General features: G+C 34.2%; 2 protein-coding genes across 10 annotated transcripts in view; one reads left to right on the forward strand and one right to left on the reverse strand.

Annotated features, from left to right (window-relative positions):
• The window catches only part of LOC105223317 (microtubule-associated protein Jupiter), a 202,801-nt gene extending 190,837 nt beyond the window's left edge, over positions 1-11,964 (reverse strand). Inside the window, exon 1 of one of the 9 annotated variants that reach the window (XM_019989275.3) lies at positions 11,545-11,964. In XM_019989275.3, coding sequence (XP_019844834.1) covers positions 11,545-11,600 — 56 coding nt within the window. In that variant the 5' untranslated portion in view covers positions 11,601-11,964. Of the gene's footprint in view, positions 1-4,959; positions 5,206-11,544 lie in introns of those variants that run through there. The other 8 variants (XM_029549127.2, XM_029549130.2, XM_029549124.2 and 5 more) reach the window with 8 other exon arrangements.
• Positions 11,965-12,126: 162 nt separating this feature from the next.
• On the forward strand, positions 12,127-19,078 carry LOC105223316 (inhibitor of growth protein 1). The gene is made up of 4 exons (XM_019989272.3): positions 12,127-12,519; positions 12,637-12,999; positions 13,062-13,594; positions 13,649-19,078. Exons 1-4 carry the CDS (start codon positions 12,381-12,383, stop codon positions 13,853-13,855), a joined length of 1,242 nt encoding a protein of 413 aa, XP_019844831.2. The 5' UTR covers positions 12,127-12,380; the 3' UTR covers positions 13,856-19,078.
• The last annotated feature ends 23 nt before the right edge of the window (positions 19,079-19,101 follow it).

A 19,101-nucleotide genomic window follows, 5' to 3' on the forward strand; every position in this document is an offset into this window, starting at 1 on the left:
AAAGCAATTTTCGATGATAAATTTTTCTCTAATCTCAATCCTGACATTATTTGACAATATAAATTCATAACAAAAATGCCACAATTTTCGAATAAATTGTTCAGATTGAATATAGCATGCTATATAATATTGCTGCTACACAAACCGACCTGACGGATCTGAATATAAGTTAACGTTTTTAGTTGGTTTTTTTAATCCAACAATTAACTTAAGTTGACTGAACGTTATGGCTCTAAAGATAAAAGCATCAACAAGTTTAGTGATAGAAGAAAAAAACTTTCGAAACAGCTGATGGTTTTTGAACCTTGAAAACTTAACATAACCTCAAGTTTAGACAAATTTATTGTTACACTAAATACATATCGCTCATTTGCTGCAAGACCGGCATAAGTCAAAAAAATCGATTCGCCAGAAAACGCGTTTAAAGTTTTCAACTTATTACAACCTTACTCGGTGACTCCAACCTTACACCTCTTCTCAAGCGGAGCATATAAGAGGTATTCATATGAATTTTTCACTCAACATGAAGTATGATATAACGAACAATTCTGCAGCATTAACTCCAAAATCACGTTTTTTGAATTATGCCGGTCTTGCAGCAAATGAGCGATATATCAAATTACATTACAAGCTTCACTGAATGCCTTTTACCACTCAAATCCTTGTGGTTGTGATAAAGTAGACCTAGCAAAAAACACCTGCAAGATTTTCAACGATTCAATATTTCCAGCAAACTCCTTGTAATTTTTTTTTTTACTTTTCGCGTCGTAAACAGAATAATACGTGTCAAAAAGAGAAAAGTATTTTTAATGATAAAGTATATAAAAAATTAAAAAAGTTTTTATTTTTAAATTACACTTTTTATTTAAGATTAAAGCGCGTTTTATAGAATTAAAAGGCAAATAAATTTATTATATGCAAAGAACATACTTTATTAAATGTGAATACAGAACATAACTTGTCGTAAAATCATCGTCCGCTTTGCTACGCCTGCGTATTAGGCCCGAATAGGGGGAAAGGCCAAATAATAAACTGCAATGCGACGCACAATTGGTCTGCCGCAACGCATATTTCAATACCACATTATCATACGTCACCATCATGGGTGCATCCGTGACGTTAACATATTGCCACACGAAGCAAACAAAGTCCAAGTATTCCATTACTAAGTGCGTTTATAGCATAAGTAATGAGTTAGAGTTAAATAAGCTGCCGCATGAACATATTATTAATATTATTGTTGTTGCCATTTTCATAAAACAATGGCATGACCATTTGTAATTTTCCATGCACACACACACGCACATTTTATACGCCAGCTAAGGCAACTTTTTAATGCATGTTAAGGTTGGTAAGGAATTGCACGCGTGCATACGCTCACGCAACTCACGTGCAATAAATATGCATTCGCTGCACAAGAACAAAAAGTGTGCGTACGTTTGGTGGCTTGCTAATGGGTGTGTTTCTTATATTTATAACCTGGTTGCACGAAGAATTTTATGCAAGTGCTTCGATTATTTTCGAATACTTTATTGCGTTCTGGAATTATGTAAAGAATTTTTATTGCGTGAAATATTTTTTTTATTTAAAATAAATTCTTGTGAATATGTTTAGTATATATTTATATATTTCTTCACTCTTTATTTTTCTTTTTTTGTAGTGTAAATTTGAGTTGCTTTGGCAGCACTCATCACTACTCGCTATTAAACTTCAATTTTTTCTCGCCTTCATTCATTATTTTTTATTGTTATCAACACAAGCGCATCGCTTCCTGATATGCGCGGCTGCCACAGACGCTTTTTACTGCATTTTTAATTCTTACATAATAATTTTCTGCAGTTTAAACGCAGGTTTATTCTGAAATCAGCATTCCTTTTGCCGCAAAACTAATTTCTAACATTTTATGATTATTTTGCAGTTAACAGCGTCGGATGTTGCTTTTTCCATTTTTTTATGTTCATTCTAACAGCAGCCCCACGATCACCACAAACACACATTATTAAGAGCAGCGGCGCGTGATTCTTATCACGTGATGAGCGTAGTTTATAATATAATTTATTGAGTGCACCGACTCGGCATTTTCTAGCGATTTGCAATTCAATGAATTTTTATTTTAGCGCGTGTTCTTCTGTCGTGCACTTGCAAAAGCACGGAATAAATGTAACATTTTTTTAATTCAAAATTGTTTAGTTTTTTGTTTGCGTGATAATTTTCATTTTATTACTAAGTTTTAAATTTTAAAATAAAAAAAAAATCTTGAAAAAGAATTTTTAATATTCTTTATTTTTAATAACCTGAGCAGGGTATATTAAGTTTTCACGAAGTCTCGCAACACTCAGAATGATACATTGGAGACCCTATAAAATATATATTTAACGAAATATCTTGTTCGAAATCAAGTTCTTACGTGGAAAACTTCGTCCGGCGCACGTCTTTTAAGTGAACATTAAATTTTTAACGTTTACTAATTTAAATTTTAAAATGAAATATAACTCGTGAAATACGCGACAAACTGTCAATCATTTCCTTTAAATACGTGCATTTATGAATTTCCAATAATTAATCAGGTGTATAAAGTCACATAAAATAAACGAAGTTGCCTTGCATAATAAATTTGAATATTTGTCTTAAAACCTAAAATTATGCATTCAACGTAGAGAGGGTAACATAAAAAATAAGGTATGAGTAGTACGAGACAGTCATTATGTATCGACAGCAGTCGATCACCAGACAACGAACATAAGCGTAAACTACCCTTAAAACTGCAGAGTGTGCACTTAATGTGGTTAATGAATTTTTTAGGTAGCAAATTATGCAGGAAGGAAGGTGAAACATGTCGATACTTTGTCATTTTGGGAAAGGTATGGCTTCAGTAGTGTCTCGTGTAATTTTTTTAGGAAACAAAAATTGGACAAATTGTTAGTTTGAAACTGAAAGCTGTTATACATATGTATGTACATATATACTAAACATATTTACGAACATACAAATGCATTTTCTATGTTCATTTGTCCGGCAAAGTGTCAATAGTAAGGTGATGGCAACTACCCTTCGATAGACTAGTAGGTAGCTAGGTAGGAAGTGGAAAAGTAAGTTTCGTTGCATGACTAACGTCTGGCAAATATGTATTTAGGTTATTAACCTCATTTCGGTCCAACACAAAACAATTATCGTGAGACTAGCTACACGGCAAAAGTTCTGGAAATTCATACAACGTTTTTTAGTAGATCAATATATGTAGCTTTAATATTTTTTAATACAAAATTTGTTTTTTACTTGAATTTAAATATGATTTTTTACACCTGAACAGAGTACATACATACATATATTAAGTTTGCCACATTGTTTGTAGCACCCAGAAGAAAACGTCGGTTACCTTAAATATATATAAAGTCATTTCCATCTGTCTGTCTGTCTACCTATTTTTCAGCCTCTCGGTTTTTGATCTGTCGGAACCGTCGATGTCGGACCGCTATAGCTGCCATACAAACTGAACGGAATCAAGTGCTTGTATGGAAAACTTTTTCATTTAACTATGTAGATATCTTCCCAAAATTTGGCATGAATTATTATCTGTTGCAATAATGGTATCTCCGAACTGATGGTCTAGATCGGATGACTATAGCATATAGTTGCGTTACAAACTGAATGATCAGAATTAAGTGTTTGCGTGGAAAGCTTTTGCATTTGACGAGATATCGTCACAAAATTTAACCTGGGTAAATATAACCAGCTTGCGCAGCTTCGGTCTGGATACTGTAGCAGGTGAAACCCCTACTTATCCAATATATGTCCTGCATGGAACTGCACTGGCCACCTCTTTGCATGCCCCACCAACCACACTCATCTAACACCCCCCTCTGGTCCGACCCCGTCGAAACATCACGTTTCTTGGGCCTTCCGTTAGATGACACCGACGACAACCTGGCTAACCCTTACCATCCCAACAGGGACTACGTACCCGTTATAACAACCACATGGGAAAAAATCATGCATTGCAGTGGGGTTCCACACTACAAAAAAAAAAACTGCTCCACGCAGAGGAGAGATTGCACTGGCTCTATACAGGGCACTGCAGGCTCAGGAAGCATATGTCCAACAATATGGCACAGTCTCTTGCGCAAACTGCCGGTTCTGCGACATGAAACAGGAAACTCCAGACTATTGTGATTGCCCAGCAATTTACAGAAGCAGGCTCAAGCTCTTTAGATCAATCTATGAGAACAGAGTTCACATTAACTCAGTCGCGCCCAGCAGGCTCCTTAATTGTTCAGGACCTGCTGGACCTTTCTGACCATATGTGATATAGGGGAAAACACAATAGACCATAATAGGTTGCGGTGCAAAGCCTCATACGCTGCCATAAACACTGAACGATCGAAATGAAGTTTTTGTAACACATCTTAACGTTTAAGTTAACCTTTTTTTCTTGTGTTTTCTAAATTTCAACGAGCTTGTGTTATCATTCTTGATTCGAGGATATACAAATTATTCCTGTAATTGGCCGTTGCAATTTTATAACAGACTGTTGAATTAAATAATTTTTATTGCCTTCGAGTTATGGTTTAGAAGTCACTACTCGTGCTGACCGGCTTATTTTTAAAACATGATCTAAAATTATAATAATTTTCACTGCTTCACTTAGATTGACCGAATAATAAACGAGTAGTTTCAATTGGTAAGTAACATTAATGTACTTCCGGCTAAACCTGTAGGAGAAAAAAGTTTAAGTAAATGTGTCGCATATCCTTTTTCAATAGGACTCCACTAGCAGGAAACCAAACGGAAACTTATGAAGACTTATAAAATCGATTATCCAAATGGCACTTCAATAAAAAAAAAATAAACAAAACGAAGCGATGAAATACAATACATTTTTACAAACATATGTACATATGTATATGCACCGAATGCACTTATGTATTATACAATTCATTATGCACTCTTGCACTTATTTACCTGTCCACATTAGGTACACATTCGAAAAGAGGAACTGCCACGCGACGCACATGCAAATCCTGTAAAGCCATTTTGGGTGAAAAATAACGAAACTTATGTTTAAGAAAGACCAAAATATAAGCGAAAGCACCACCGCCGAGTTTTATGTGTTTTTCGTTGGAAAAAATGTACAAAACTGTACGGAAATTAACAAGACGGAAAGCAGTAATGAATTAATAGGCCAGCCAACTCGGCACACCGGCAATTGCTGACGAACCGAACCATTTTAGGGAAATAACGAGAAACAACAGCCGAACAGGCGGATAAGCGAGTAGGGGCATAGCGGTGAGGGTCGTCGTGTGGTGGGAAGGTGGAAAAAATTTTAATTCGGTGCATAAACAGTGAGGCAATGATGCGTAACGGGTAGGTAAAAGTAAATATGAGCGCTTGGCATGACAGCGCAAGAGATCGACACAAGATGATGACAGCCGTCCTTGACAATGATCGCGTTTTGTTCTGTTCATGTAGACACAGACATAAAAGTACTAAGCACGATAAACGTATTTGGAAAATCAGCATATGGGATCATATTTGAAAAGCAAAGTGACTCACTTATTACACATTAAAGCAAAGTCAGTAAATTAATCTGCTTTTCCGCGCCATTAAGTACAAATGTGAAAATATATGAACATACGACTGGAAAATTCATATATTCCACATGGGAGAGTCATAATTAAATATTAAAGAAAAAAGTAAATAAATGAGACGCCAAGCATACATATGTAATCTTAATTGCAGTCTTCAAGGAGTGTTTTCACAACAAACAAAAGCAATGCCGCCACTAATCGGTTGAAGAGAGGTTGGGCAAATACACACTAAAAAGTACAAATACAAGTACAACACGGATCGCATGCAATTATCGCAAAATAAAGCCAGAGCTATAAATTTTGCATATTCACACACATACAAACATATACATATGTATGTATGTATGTATATGTAGATGTACTTGCCACAAATGGAAATTCTGCAACTACGCAAATTCGAAAAGCATGTCACTCAATCATGCGATCAATAAATCGCAATCAAAATAAAAAAAAAAAATAAATAAATAAAAAAAAATATAACAACACAAAAAAAATTGCTTAGTGAAAAGAATAAAGCAAAATATAAGAATATGCCGCACGTCTAATGTCTAATGTCACCCAATACGCACACCCACAGCAATCGCATTTGAGGTTAAGTCGTCGGCACGCTAGCTATCGTCCCCTGGTTCGATGTGGGAAAGGTCAAGAAGAGACTTTCATTGCGCCATGGCACATGCGAAACGTAATACGTAATGTTATTGCTATAGTAATAGCCTACTACCGCATTGTACGCAGTCCCCCTGCTTTGTGATTTTCTTACGTCAATGTAGGACCTTACAGTGTCAACAACGTTTTACATTGATTTTTTAAGTGCAGAAAATGGTTCCTGCACATATGCACATAAGTATGTGTGCATCTCCTATGTACAGAACTTATTGCCTTGACTGAAATAATTGACAAACAGTAATAGATATTAGTGACGCCAATTTGCAAAGAAAAAAAATTAATAAACTTTAAAACAGACACGTTCACATATTTACATATGTGCAACATCAAGGATAGCGCTTGCCTGAAAATGAATATGAAAAAATGCTTTAAAATAAAATACGAAGAGACAAGAATAACTTGGTTTTATATGCCGCAGTCAGAAGCTGTCACAGAACTACATAAGTATACTCAATAATAACCGTGAAAAAATATAAGTAAACCATCATTCAATGGTGGAAAGGCTTCAATTTCGAAATAAAATTTAATATGTACAAAAGTACGTAAATAAATACACAACGGGTGTTTTTTGAACATGTGGTTTTCAATGATAACATACTTTTTTGGATTTAGCCCTTTTGACAGCTGTCACTTGAGTTTAATTTGCCATTTCAGAATGAACTTCAGAGCAACGATTGCAAAATGTGCTAATTTATTACCAAAATAATGGTTCAGTTCAATATTTGACGTCAAATATTCAGTCCAGCAGAGTCAATATTTCAAGCTACCATGAATCGGATAATGCACATCCTTAGAGACGCAGTGCGCATCGAATACGCAATTTCTGATGTGAAGCCGAGTATCGAAGAAGACCCGAATAAGTCCTATCACCATAACATGCAACAATTGAAACTCCCCATATGACTTTATGAAAGATTTTACGAGCGATCTACATATGTAAGTAGGTTCGCAGACTTACAAGATCCAACTTGTGCAAGAATTTAAACCGAATGACCATGAAGGGTGCCGCACGTTTTTGTTGTTGTGACGGTTATCTATTTCCCGTTAAGGTTTTCAGGTTCAATTAAATAGTCATTGAGGTCATCCAACGGCAGGTACAGGAAACGTGATATTTCGACGGGGTCAGAATGATACACAGATGTGTAAGGTTAGCTGGGCATGCAAAGAGGTGGTTAGAATTTTGGGGGGACTCGTTGCATTCAAAATTGTCTCATTTGAAGTGATTTTAATCCCCAAAGCATAGTTGTGATGCCGTTACATACTTAAAAAATCACTGATAAAGACTAAAGCATAGTTGTGATGCCGTTACATACTTAAAAAATCACTGATAAAGACTCGGCGTTTCCTCTGACATACGGTCCCGATTGGTGCCGAAATTTGGGTCTCTCGACTAGAATTTATTCGAGCGGTCATCTGTACGAAATAATTTTTAAAACGTAATGACAATTTTTATATTTAATATAAAGCTATATTCTCGGCCTTCTTGAAAACATTATGACTAAAAAACCCCTTTATAAATATGTATGTACATATGTACATACATACATATATGAAAATTTATTTGAAACATGTTCTACAGGATTATATAGTAATACTAGCGTTATAAATTCGAAGTAAAAAAATGGTCTTCATAAATAAAATTATCACCTGATTCATCAGTTAAACATTTACAATAAAAGTTTTATCATCTGCTATTAAGTGGATGAATCAGTTCCACAACTTGAAATTGAACTTCCATCAGATAGGCATAATTCAAAAGGAATGTGCGAGAAATTAGTACAAATACATAAGTATGTATTTATGTATGTATGTACTTATGTATATATTTTTGAGCCAACCAAGTGGCGCTATAAATTGCCTTGGGCTGGGTGGCACTGTGTAATTCACTATTTTTTTAAGCGTATTTCTCTTTGTTTTTTAACCAAAATGAGTATAATTCAGTGGAAGTGATGAGTTAGCACACGCGATGATAAAAATAAAAACAATTAAAAAATAAAGAATAAAATAAATAAATAATATAAAAGTAGGACAAATTTCTGTAGCTAGAGAAAGCAATTAAAGCAAACTAAAACGCGATGAAAGTTAACAATTACATATGTATGTATGTATAATTAATTCATTTAGTACTTGTATTAAGTGTTTGTACAATAATAATTTCGAACATACTTAGCGATTTAGAGACCTCTTTATTTTCTAATGTGTTTACAGTATTCGACAAAACATATTGCAGTCACACATCTTATATACATTATCATTTCCTATTCTCTCAATTATAATTTGAAAAAAACACTCCAATTTGAAAAATAGTTATTAATTTTATGAAAGCATACAAAATCTTAGAAATTATTTGACTCCATGTCATTTTATACGAAAAAAAGTAAACATACGTTTCTGTGCGACAAAAATTTTGAATATTGACTGCAATTCAATATTTTATTGCACAATCGTTATTTCAAATTGCTTCACTGCAACTATTTGGGTTAGAAGCTATAAGATTGTTTCCGTCGAATGATTAACGAGTCTTGTTTTGCAGCTCGAACAATTTGTTTTTGTCTACATTCACAACTTTTCTGTCTATCCTTCTATTTATTATTGCCTAGAGATTCTCAAGGATTTCCGTGTATATGAATGGTTCCTTAATGCCATTGATTCGATTAAGAGACCGAACAACAAACCCGGGAAAACATCCGCTTCTCGGAGATCTATTTTCCTTATTTTTTACAATAATGAAGGTAATTTGGAGTATACGAGATGTTTTTAGCGTTCATAGCCATAAGTCCAATATGTTTTGACCGATACTGTATGTACGGAACTTTAAAACACCAAATAGAGTCGATTTACATTACGTCTTTCGCGGAAGTGATATAACGGAGCTCGTTAAGTGTTTCGAACATGAAAAAGTATAAAAATTAATGAACCTTGACAACTTTTATCCTATATGAAACAAAATTAAAAAAATCAGTAATGGAATATAAAAACTGAAGATCAAGAACTTAAATATTCTTACAGCCAAATCCTTTTTTATATTTCTTTTGTTTCACTTTTTTCTATCTAAATCAACAAATCAAAACGATGGACAAAACTTCATTTACTATCTATTCATATGTAAGTATGTATGTATGTATGTATATTTATATATTATGTACACATATAAATATGTATGATTTGTATGTTCATATGTTCGCATAAAACGCAAGCTTTTACCGGCACATGTGAAGTATTCATGACTCACAAAATTGTGCTTTAAAGTCCATGGAATAAAGACCTCCTCCACGAGGTGACAAGCACCATTATCGGCAACAACAAACAAAACTTATTGCTAGCAATCCACGATAGAGTATGGAAGTAATAAAACTAAGTACCTTTTTCTCAGCAGCGGGCAAGTAGGCAAGCAAAAAATACGGAAAAGTGACAGGGAGAAACCCCACATGTCGAGTACATATGTACATCTTTACGACAACAACAAAAACACCACAACAAATTTGAGATGAATAAAAGATTGGCTACCAATTTTGATAATATTTGTATGGCAAGCTTCAGTTGCTGAGTGAGGCCGATATTACGTGCTATATATGTATGTATGTATAAATTATATTTGTATGTACTTACATACATATGTACATTTATATATAAAAGTATGTGTATATCAAAGCGAAGTATTGAGAGTTATAAAAATTGCGCTATATGACACCCACTGCTTGCCCATATGCAAAAGCTCCAACGAACGTTATTTTGAATTGGTGTGAAAATTGGCGACGGACGAGCAGTATAAAAAAAAACAGAGAGCAACAGCCGCGAAAAAAGTAGCCGGTGATCAGCATGTACATATATGTACATGTGTATGTACACGTACGTCTGTATTCAATACGCGAAAGTTTTAGGAAGTCAAAGTAATAACAAGCCAGCACAAATTGTGACGGCGATAAGACTTGTATTTTTCGAAAAAAGATAAGCATTCATTTGTATGCATACTTACAAACATGAGCTTAAGTTTGTCATATAATAAATTTATTTTTTAAGTTTTCAAAAAGTTCTAACGGTCAATTCAGCGCTACATAGAATTCAAAAAATAAAATCAGCAGTTTGTTTATCGAAAAAAGTGTGCGTGTTGGTCCATGAAATCATGAAGTAGTCAGGTAACACATGTCTTACAATAACAATAGAAAAGTAATAATAACAATAATATCAGCTGCTCGTCAATCCACTTATCGCTTCTCACGTTATTCACGCAAGAGGCGAAAAGGAAAACAATTGGTAATTGGACCGCAGCAGAACGCTCTATATTCTTCGAATTTAGCGATAAGAGAAACAAACTGCATGGTATACATACATACATACATACATACATACATATAGAATATTTGAAAAAATATTGTAATACATATTATTATGGGCGGGTAGAATGACGTGATTAACCACATTAAACTACCATGCTAATAAAATTCAGAATTAAAATTATTTTATCGACTTCCTAAAACTTTAAGGGAGAAATAATACAGGATTTGTAACTATTACAAATTAATTTAAGAAATATATATAGTGCAATTTTATTAATTGTGCAATGTATAGGAAGTATAGAAACCAAAATTGGCCAAAAAAAAACGTTGTAGTTTTATATTGATAAACAAAATGCCAAAGGTTGTCCAAATTATACATACTATATATAGTATGTATAGTATATCGCTCTTAGATAGATTTTTCATACATTGTATTAAGTTATGTACATATTATAAGTTTAATATATTTAAAATTAAAATTACTCTATCGTTACAAGTTGAATTTTGAATTTAGCTATGTTTTCTATAAAACTATACGGATATATGTGTATATGTACGTATATATAGTAAATTAACTGAAACTGTAAGTTGTACGGCAAATGGTACATACATAGGTCTAATTTTAATAGAGATATTTTTACATAAGTACAAAAACGTAGATTTATCTTCAAATAATGTCCATCAGGGAATGCTTTATCCTTGTATCTTTAGCTCTACACTCTCATTTATTGCCATTCCTTTTTGTTGTACAATTTCGAAGGGTATTTATGGCAAATATACCAGAAGTAAGCTGCGCAGCCGTAGACATCTTTTATTTATCATGTTTCTCTTTTCTACGCGCGCATGTGTTAGCGAATGCAACATAAAAGGACACAGAAACCATGACTTGAAAATATATCAAGTGCATCTATGAGGATTATGAATACCAAATATTATTTGAACTATAAAATTTTCACAAAAACACAGCTAAATTTCTGCACTTAAATATACATGTACACATTGATGTATGCACTTACTTGCTAGTGGGCTTGTTGTTATCGGTGATGCCGGCGAAGTTGGTGTTGCTGATCATTTTGATTGGTTTTGTGTTAGATTCGACAGAAATTAAAATTTTAAAGTTTATAAAAATGTATACACCGTTCGTAAAAACGCACGCACGTTAACACTTGCCAAATTTAATTTTATAGTTTACCGTTTGGATATTTAAGCACTTTTTAGGTTATAGCACTAAATAAAATTTCCTTGATGAAAATTCGCACACTACACAAATTTCTTTCGAATGTAGCGGTACTAAAAAATTAAATGTTACCAAACAAGGAATATAAACCGGATAAAAGCGAAATAACAAACGAATGATCTCTATTTATAATGACCGGATGGTACAAAAGACGCAAAGTGAATGAAATCAAATAACCGGCGAAATGACTAGGGAAGCACGATTATCAAATCAAAATGTATCGATTATATGTCATCGCCAGGCGATTATTAGTTTGGTGGAGTTTTTTATGACTGCGTTGAGAGATTTTATACAAATTTTGGTTATGCAACCCTGCAGAAATCTATTACAACGCAGAAATAAAATCCACATTGGTACAGTCGACGAATGAGGACCACTGGCACGTTCCACAAATACGCCACACAGATTCGTTAAACATCTCAACAAATAGGAAAAGTTTGGAGATTTTCCCTAATTTATTTCCAGAATATATATATAGAAAAATATTCATCATTGTATATTTACTGAAGTGCGAAAGTAGCAAGCGTTGCTGTAAAGCATAAAATCATAGGACAAGTAAATAATCAAGTTTTATTAAATGTGGTTCCAGAAAGTTAAGAAACTATCATTTACAAAATGTTGAATCCCGTTTCAACTGAAGCATTACTCTACTCGGCTACATATGTCGATAATTATATAGATTCGGTCGAAAATCTTCCAGATGATGTGCAACGGCATTTGTCCCGTATACGTGATATAGATGTACAATACAGAAGTTAGTATTCCAATTTGTGAAAGATTGATGATCAACTCGACATAACCTTTTGTGGACAATTGCCTATCAAATTCAATTGCGAAATATCTTACATACGTATTAATTTTATATTTCCAGGCCTGCTACGTGACGTTGATCATTATTACGATTTGTGGCGTTCATTACAGAATAATAACGGCAGTGAAGGGAATTGTACTAGACGTGCCAGAGCTATTGCACGCATGCAACAGAGCCTTATACAAGCACAAGAATTGGGTGATGAAAAAATGCAAATAGTAAATTTATTGCAGGAGTTGATAGATCATAAGACACGCCAACTAGACACTGATCAGAAGAATCTCGATATTAAAGAGGAAATGCAACAGCAACAGAGTCGAATTGATCAATTGCAACAAGCTGACGATATTGTAGGTCCAACACCAGCGAAACAAGCGCGAGCTTCAAGTCCAACACGTGATAGCAACACATTTTGTGCAAATGGTAATTGCTTCCCATAAAAAGATAAAAATTAAAAGAGGAAAATTCACCAATATTTGTTTCAGGTGGTTCATCTAGCGGAGCGGGTGGAGGTGGCTCTACACCGAATTCTGAACGATCTAGCCATGCAAGCAATGGTACCAGTGGTAGTGGAACTGTCAATGGCGCCAGCAATACTGGTACGGGATCAATGGCAGGCCTAGAAAGTCAACGTTCGGCTAGCAAACGTTCTCGAAGGCGTAATGAGAGTGCGATTATGAATAGTAATGTGGAATTTGGTGGAAATGAATCTAATTCTGCTAACGAAGGTGGTGGAAGTAACGGAGGAGGTGCGAATGAACGGCAAACCGGACAGAAAACATCTGTTGGTGCAGCGCAGAAAAAACATAACTCCCAGCATCAAAATGCCAGTGGCAGTGGTGGAGCTGGTGGTGGAAATACATCTGGAGCTGGAGCGGGTAGTGGCAACAATTCCGGCAAGAAGAAGAAGAGAAAGACACGAGGTGGTCAATCATCAGCGCAGGCAAGCGTTCGAGAAGAGACACCACCTCCGGATCCAATTGATCCAGATGAACCGACATATTGTGTATGCAATCAGGTATGTGAAAGAATACATTTAGATAGAAATAATTTTAATAAATTTATAATTCAGATATCTTTTGGCGAAATGATACTCTGCGATAATGACCTGTGCCCCATCGAGTGGTTCCACTTTTCGTGCGTTTCACTGGTACTGAAACCAAAAGGTAAGTGGTTCTGCCCGAATTGTCGAGGGGATCGTCCAAATGTGATGAAACCAAAAGCTCAATTCCTTAAAGAGCTAGAACGTTATAACAAAGAAAAGGAGGAAAAAACCTAAATAGGACACAGCGGAAAACAGTACAGGAAGTTAGAGAGAGAGCTGAAAAAAATATAAATCCACACTACCGCATAGTGACAACGAAGGATGTTTTCTTTTCAGTTACCATATAAACTTCAGTGCAGGCGTTGTATTCCATTATTAAACGCCAAGTGAAAAGCAATATGCCTTTATAGTTATATATATATATATTTTTTTTTTTTTTTTCATTTTGAATTTTTTATTTGAAGTTTATAAATATCAATGTATATTAAATGTACTTTCAAAAACGGAAAGTTTAAAGTGACGCCTGCACATAGTGAATTGAGTACATTTTCTTTTGTATGTTCGCAAAGTATGGTTGCGGCTCTCCTGCTTTAATATTTCCTATTGAGTTTCCTGTTTTGCTTATAATGTACATTGTATTAGAGTAAATTAAAAACCTAGTACGTAAAAGAAGTAAATATTTTATACATAGAAAATGTAAATTTACATAAAAATGTTAAGTATCGGGGAAGATCTTGTAGATTTAACATTCGCTTCGATAATTGGATTTTATTAACTTATTTTAATTTAAATCGTCTGTAACTGTAAAATATTTAAGTCACGTCAGATACTGGCAAAAAATATGTTCTTTACTGAAGCTACTTAAAAACATGAAAATGTATTTTAATTTGTATTTTATTTTTTGTTTAATATAAATTTATAAAACATTGACGTTGATTTTGTTTCAAATAAATCTGAAGTTTCATAAATATAGAGAAAACATATATGTATTATTTTTGAAGGAGTAATTGTGTGGATAAACCATGTTGTGTTAGTTTCTAATATTTATGGTTTTTTGTAACGGAGTTGCCAGCTCTATTTCGAAATATTAATTTTTGCTAAAAGCTCTGCCACATTTATTATTATTGTTTGCGCTTATTGATCTTTAAGTAAAAGTATTTAATTTTTACCATGCACACTCTTTTGTCTCTCAAGATAATTATAAATCTGTTGCTATTTTCTGTTAAATATTTTTGAGAAGAAGACACATCTTAAACAGAAAGGATGTAAGTCTTTTAGCCCTAACAGACGAGCAAAATTAATGCGCCTTAAGCAACGCTGATGCGCATTGAAATTTTATGGTGACAGACGGCAGACTTATGCATTTAGGCAGCTGATAGTGAAATTTGTTTATTTAGTAAACAAAAAATAAAATAAAAAAGTGAAATAAAAATGAATAAGACAAATTATTAAAAGAAATTTTGGTAATTTTGGAAACTCAATATAAATTTTACGAACAAATTAAAGATAATAGAGTGAAATTAAAAGCAATAATTGATTGTAATGTGGAAAAAGTGTGCAAAAAAGCGAAGAATATTGGAAAAATGGATAGCAACAGTGCGACATCTGTCAAAAAATAGCAAAAATCGGCCATTTTTGAGCAGTGTTGCCTACTCTAATTTATTAAATTCAACCAAATGTACTTCTTGTGCATTACAAACTTGCATTAACATGGGTCAGATGCGCAAATAAATGTAAATTAAGCCCGCTAATGCATATTAGCGCTGTCGTCTGTCAGGGCTATTTGTCTAATTTACGGATCCAATTGAAAACAATACCATAATTACTTTGGGGATAAGTGCTATTTTAGTTTTAAGTGAAAAGTGGATTCTAAAATATTGCAACCGTGCCTTTGATACTGCCATATTATACCGAAATGGCTGCGGTAGTATTAAAGTTATCTTGAAAATTTTAAAAGCTATGTTTCTGCTATCTTTATATCTTCTTTATAGTTTAGATAATAATACATTCAAAGAAAAATTAATTATTGTGTGAGGCATTGGCAACTTTCAATTACATAACGGTTTGAAAAAGACACGAAGTCTGAAGTTTAGCTACTTAAAGATTATTTTGTTAAAATAAACACATCGCTAATTTTTAGCAGAATCATCCCTGTCACTTTCAAAGAGGATGGTTCTTATAAAGTAACAACGGAGAACATAAAATAATAGCAGAGAACGTTTATCATAGACAGAGAACGTTTAAGGTTTGATTTAACGTTCTCTGCACACGTTCTCTGGCAACAAAAACACAGAAAACAACAAACCGAAGACGCAGAAAGGCCTAACTATAATGTGCATATGCAGCCGTATGTTATAGCCCTGACAGACGACAGCGCTAAGTTACATTAGCGGGCTTAATTTAAATTAACTTGCGCATTTGACCCATGTTAATGCAAGTGTGTAATGCACAAAAATTTCCTGCATTTAGCTGAATTAACCAAATTTGAGTAGGCAAAACTGCTCATAAATGGCCGATTTTTGCTATTTTTTGACAGATGCCGCTTGAAATCTGCCGTGTTTGTGTTTACCGCATCAGATGTAAAAAGTTTTTATATTGCTAATTAAATTATGTGCGGGTATATTAACCAAAACAAATTTTAATATTTTTAGATGGCGGAAAATAAACAACCCACAGTTTACTATCCATTTTTCCAATATTCTTAATTTTTTCGCACACTTTTTCTGTATTACAATCAATTATTGTTTTTTAATTTCACTCTATTATGAGTTGTGTTCAAAAAGTATCGCGAATTTTGTGTTTTTTCAAAAATTATTTATTTATTCATGAATATCTATTTTGTCCCCTTCAAAGTAATCACCATGAGATATTATACACTTGTGCCAACGGTTTTTCCAATCTTCGAAGCACTTCAAAAAATCATTTTTTTATCTTCTTCAGCTCCTCCTTCGATGCCGTCTTTATTTCGTCAAGAGAAGCGTAACGTCGTCCTTTCATGGGCCTCTTCAGTTTAGGGAACAAGAAAAAGTCACAGGGGGCCAGATCTGGGGAATACGGTGGCTGCGGCATCATTAGTGTGTTGTTTTTGGCCAAAAAGTCGCGCACAAGCAACGATGTGTGAGCAGGGGCGTTATCGTGGTGCATTCTTCCAATTTTTGTTCTTCCACAAATCTGGGCGTTTCTGGCGGATTGCTACGCGCAAATTGCGCATAACTTGCAGGTAATATTCCTTATTGACCGTTCTTCCCTGTGGCAAGAATTCAGTTACGATTCGCGATACTTTTTGAACACACCTCGTATCTTTTAACGTAGTTAAGGGGTTAGGTGAGTTTGAAAATTAAAAAAAAAATCGATATTTTTTTGTTATGATATGTTTAGAATATTCTCCAAAAATTTCAAATCGATCCGAGTAAAATTCTAGGAGATATATCCTTCGGATGTTCCGCCCATTAGGCCACGTCAGCGAGCGTCAAAACTTTACACGTATTTATCTCAGAACTCTATTTTTTTAGTCAGTGGACACGATAAGTTATAAACCGATTTGGCTCAAATTTTGCACACATCTTTGGAATAACATTATCTACTTAATGAACGATCATTTTTTTTTTATTTTTATAATAAATAATTTTTTGTGATCCAGAATATGGCGAAAATTTAACCAAAAAATGTGTTATTTTTTCTAAGTCTGTCAAAAATTCAAATTTCAATATTATTTTTTTTCCTTCGTTCAATAAAGAGATTTATGCATGTACTAACGAAATATTTTTGGTTTTTTGATTTTAGATTATCCAATTATGAGTAATGACGTCCACGGCAAGATCACTTTTTTGAGGTGTCAACCGCTGAATTTTCAGAATTTTTACATGAAAATTTCACAAATAGTCTTTAAATATGTACTTTCGATATGCTGAATTGTTTGAATGAAATATATGATTGTATATATTAAAAGAAAAATTATGAAAATACGCTTATTTTTAGTCTCTGAAACCCACCTAACCCCTTAATAATAAACCGATTTTTTCGTAAAATTTATATTGATTTTCCAAAAATACCAAAATTTCTATTAATAATTTATTCTCTTCATTTTTATTTCACTTTTTTTTAAATAAATAAACAAATTTCACTATCAGCTGTCTAAATGCACAAATCTGCCGTCTGTCACCATAAAATTTCAATGCGCATTAGCGTTGCTTAGAGGCGCATTAGTTTTGCTCGTCTGTCAAGGCTATAATGAAACTTGTTGATGCCTGCATAACACAAGTAACGGCGCGCCACTCGGTGCATTTGCCTGCATTGTCATTACCTACAGTGACGCAGAGAGTCATTCTCCAATTCTCATATACATTGCCTTTGAAATCGGATGATAACCCCGCTCACTTTCTATATATGTAACTGTAATAACTAAATGCATATGTACATATGTCAGAGACGTTAAAATTTACCTCCGAGATAGTATGTAATGGGCGTGACATCGCCCACTTTTTGGTGAAATCACATACAAAGTACGAAGTACCGATTTCGACTAAATTTAATACGTGACATTCTTCTCATATTCCCATGTCACAGTGCGAAATTGCGTAAAATCGGAATACAACCACGCCTACTACCCATATAACACAATTTTAAATTCCATTTAATTCTTTCACTTTGCAGTGCAGGAATCAGGAAGAAATTGGTACAACGGGATTTGCACATACATCCAACCAAAACCCCTAGGTACCGAATGTGTGGTCCCCAGTATCTAAAATGAAAATGAAGTTAATAAATAAAATTGGGTCGATACTACTACAACTCTCATATACTACTTACTATACAAGTATAAATATTTTTGTTTTTCTAACAAACCTTAAGCCTTAGTTCTTTGAACCTGGAGAGGTTCTACCCCCCTAGAAGCGGCTTGGTGGTGCATACCTGCTGCAGGTGCTGTTCTTTCTCCGTTTTCTCTTCTGTGTGGAGCAGCTCCTTAAGAGTGTGAGATGCCACCGCGATGCATGGTTCTGGTCCCATCATCTTGGGCGCTGCCGCAGAGCGGGCTAGTTCGTCGGCCCTCTCATTTCCTAGTGTATGAGTTGTGTTATATATGCACTTATATATAAATTTCCTTGAATTCTGATCCTCTGGTTAAAGTTTTTCATCTTAAGGGACCTCCGTGGCTTTGATTCCTGCAAGTTGCAAGAGTATAAAAATGTAAACAAAAACCACTGTACCCTTTCAATAGCTGTGCGATTTTATCTTGTATTTTTGAAGAAAAAAATGTTCAAATGATGAATATTATACACATGCTTATGTTTTAAAACATATTTTTATTATTTATGAATTGTTGTGATATTTAACATAAAACGATAGAAAGTAGCCTATGCCCGCCCAGAGGTTCCCAGCTACCTCATCACCAATTTTCAGCCAAATCGGTTCAGCCGTTCTTGAGTTAAAAATATAGACATAAATTGCGAAATCGAGCGGGACTAAAGGAATACCCGTGC

The sequence above is a fragment of the Bactrocera dorsalis genome, chromosome 2, assembly GCF_023373825.1.
Source record: "Bactrocera dorsalis isolate Fly_Bdor chromosome 2, ASM2337382v1, whole genome shotgun sequence".
Lineage (NCBI taxonomy): Eukaryota > Metazoa > Arthropoda > Insecta > Diptera > Tephritidae > Bactrocera > Bactrocera dorsalis.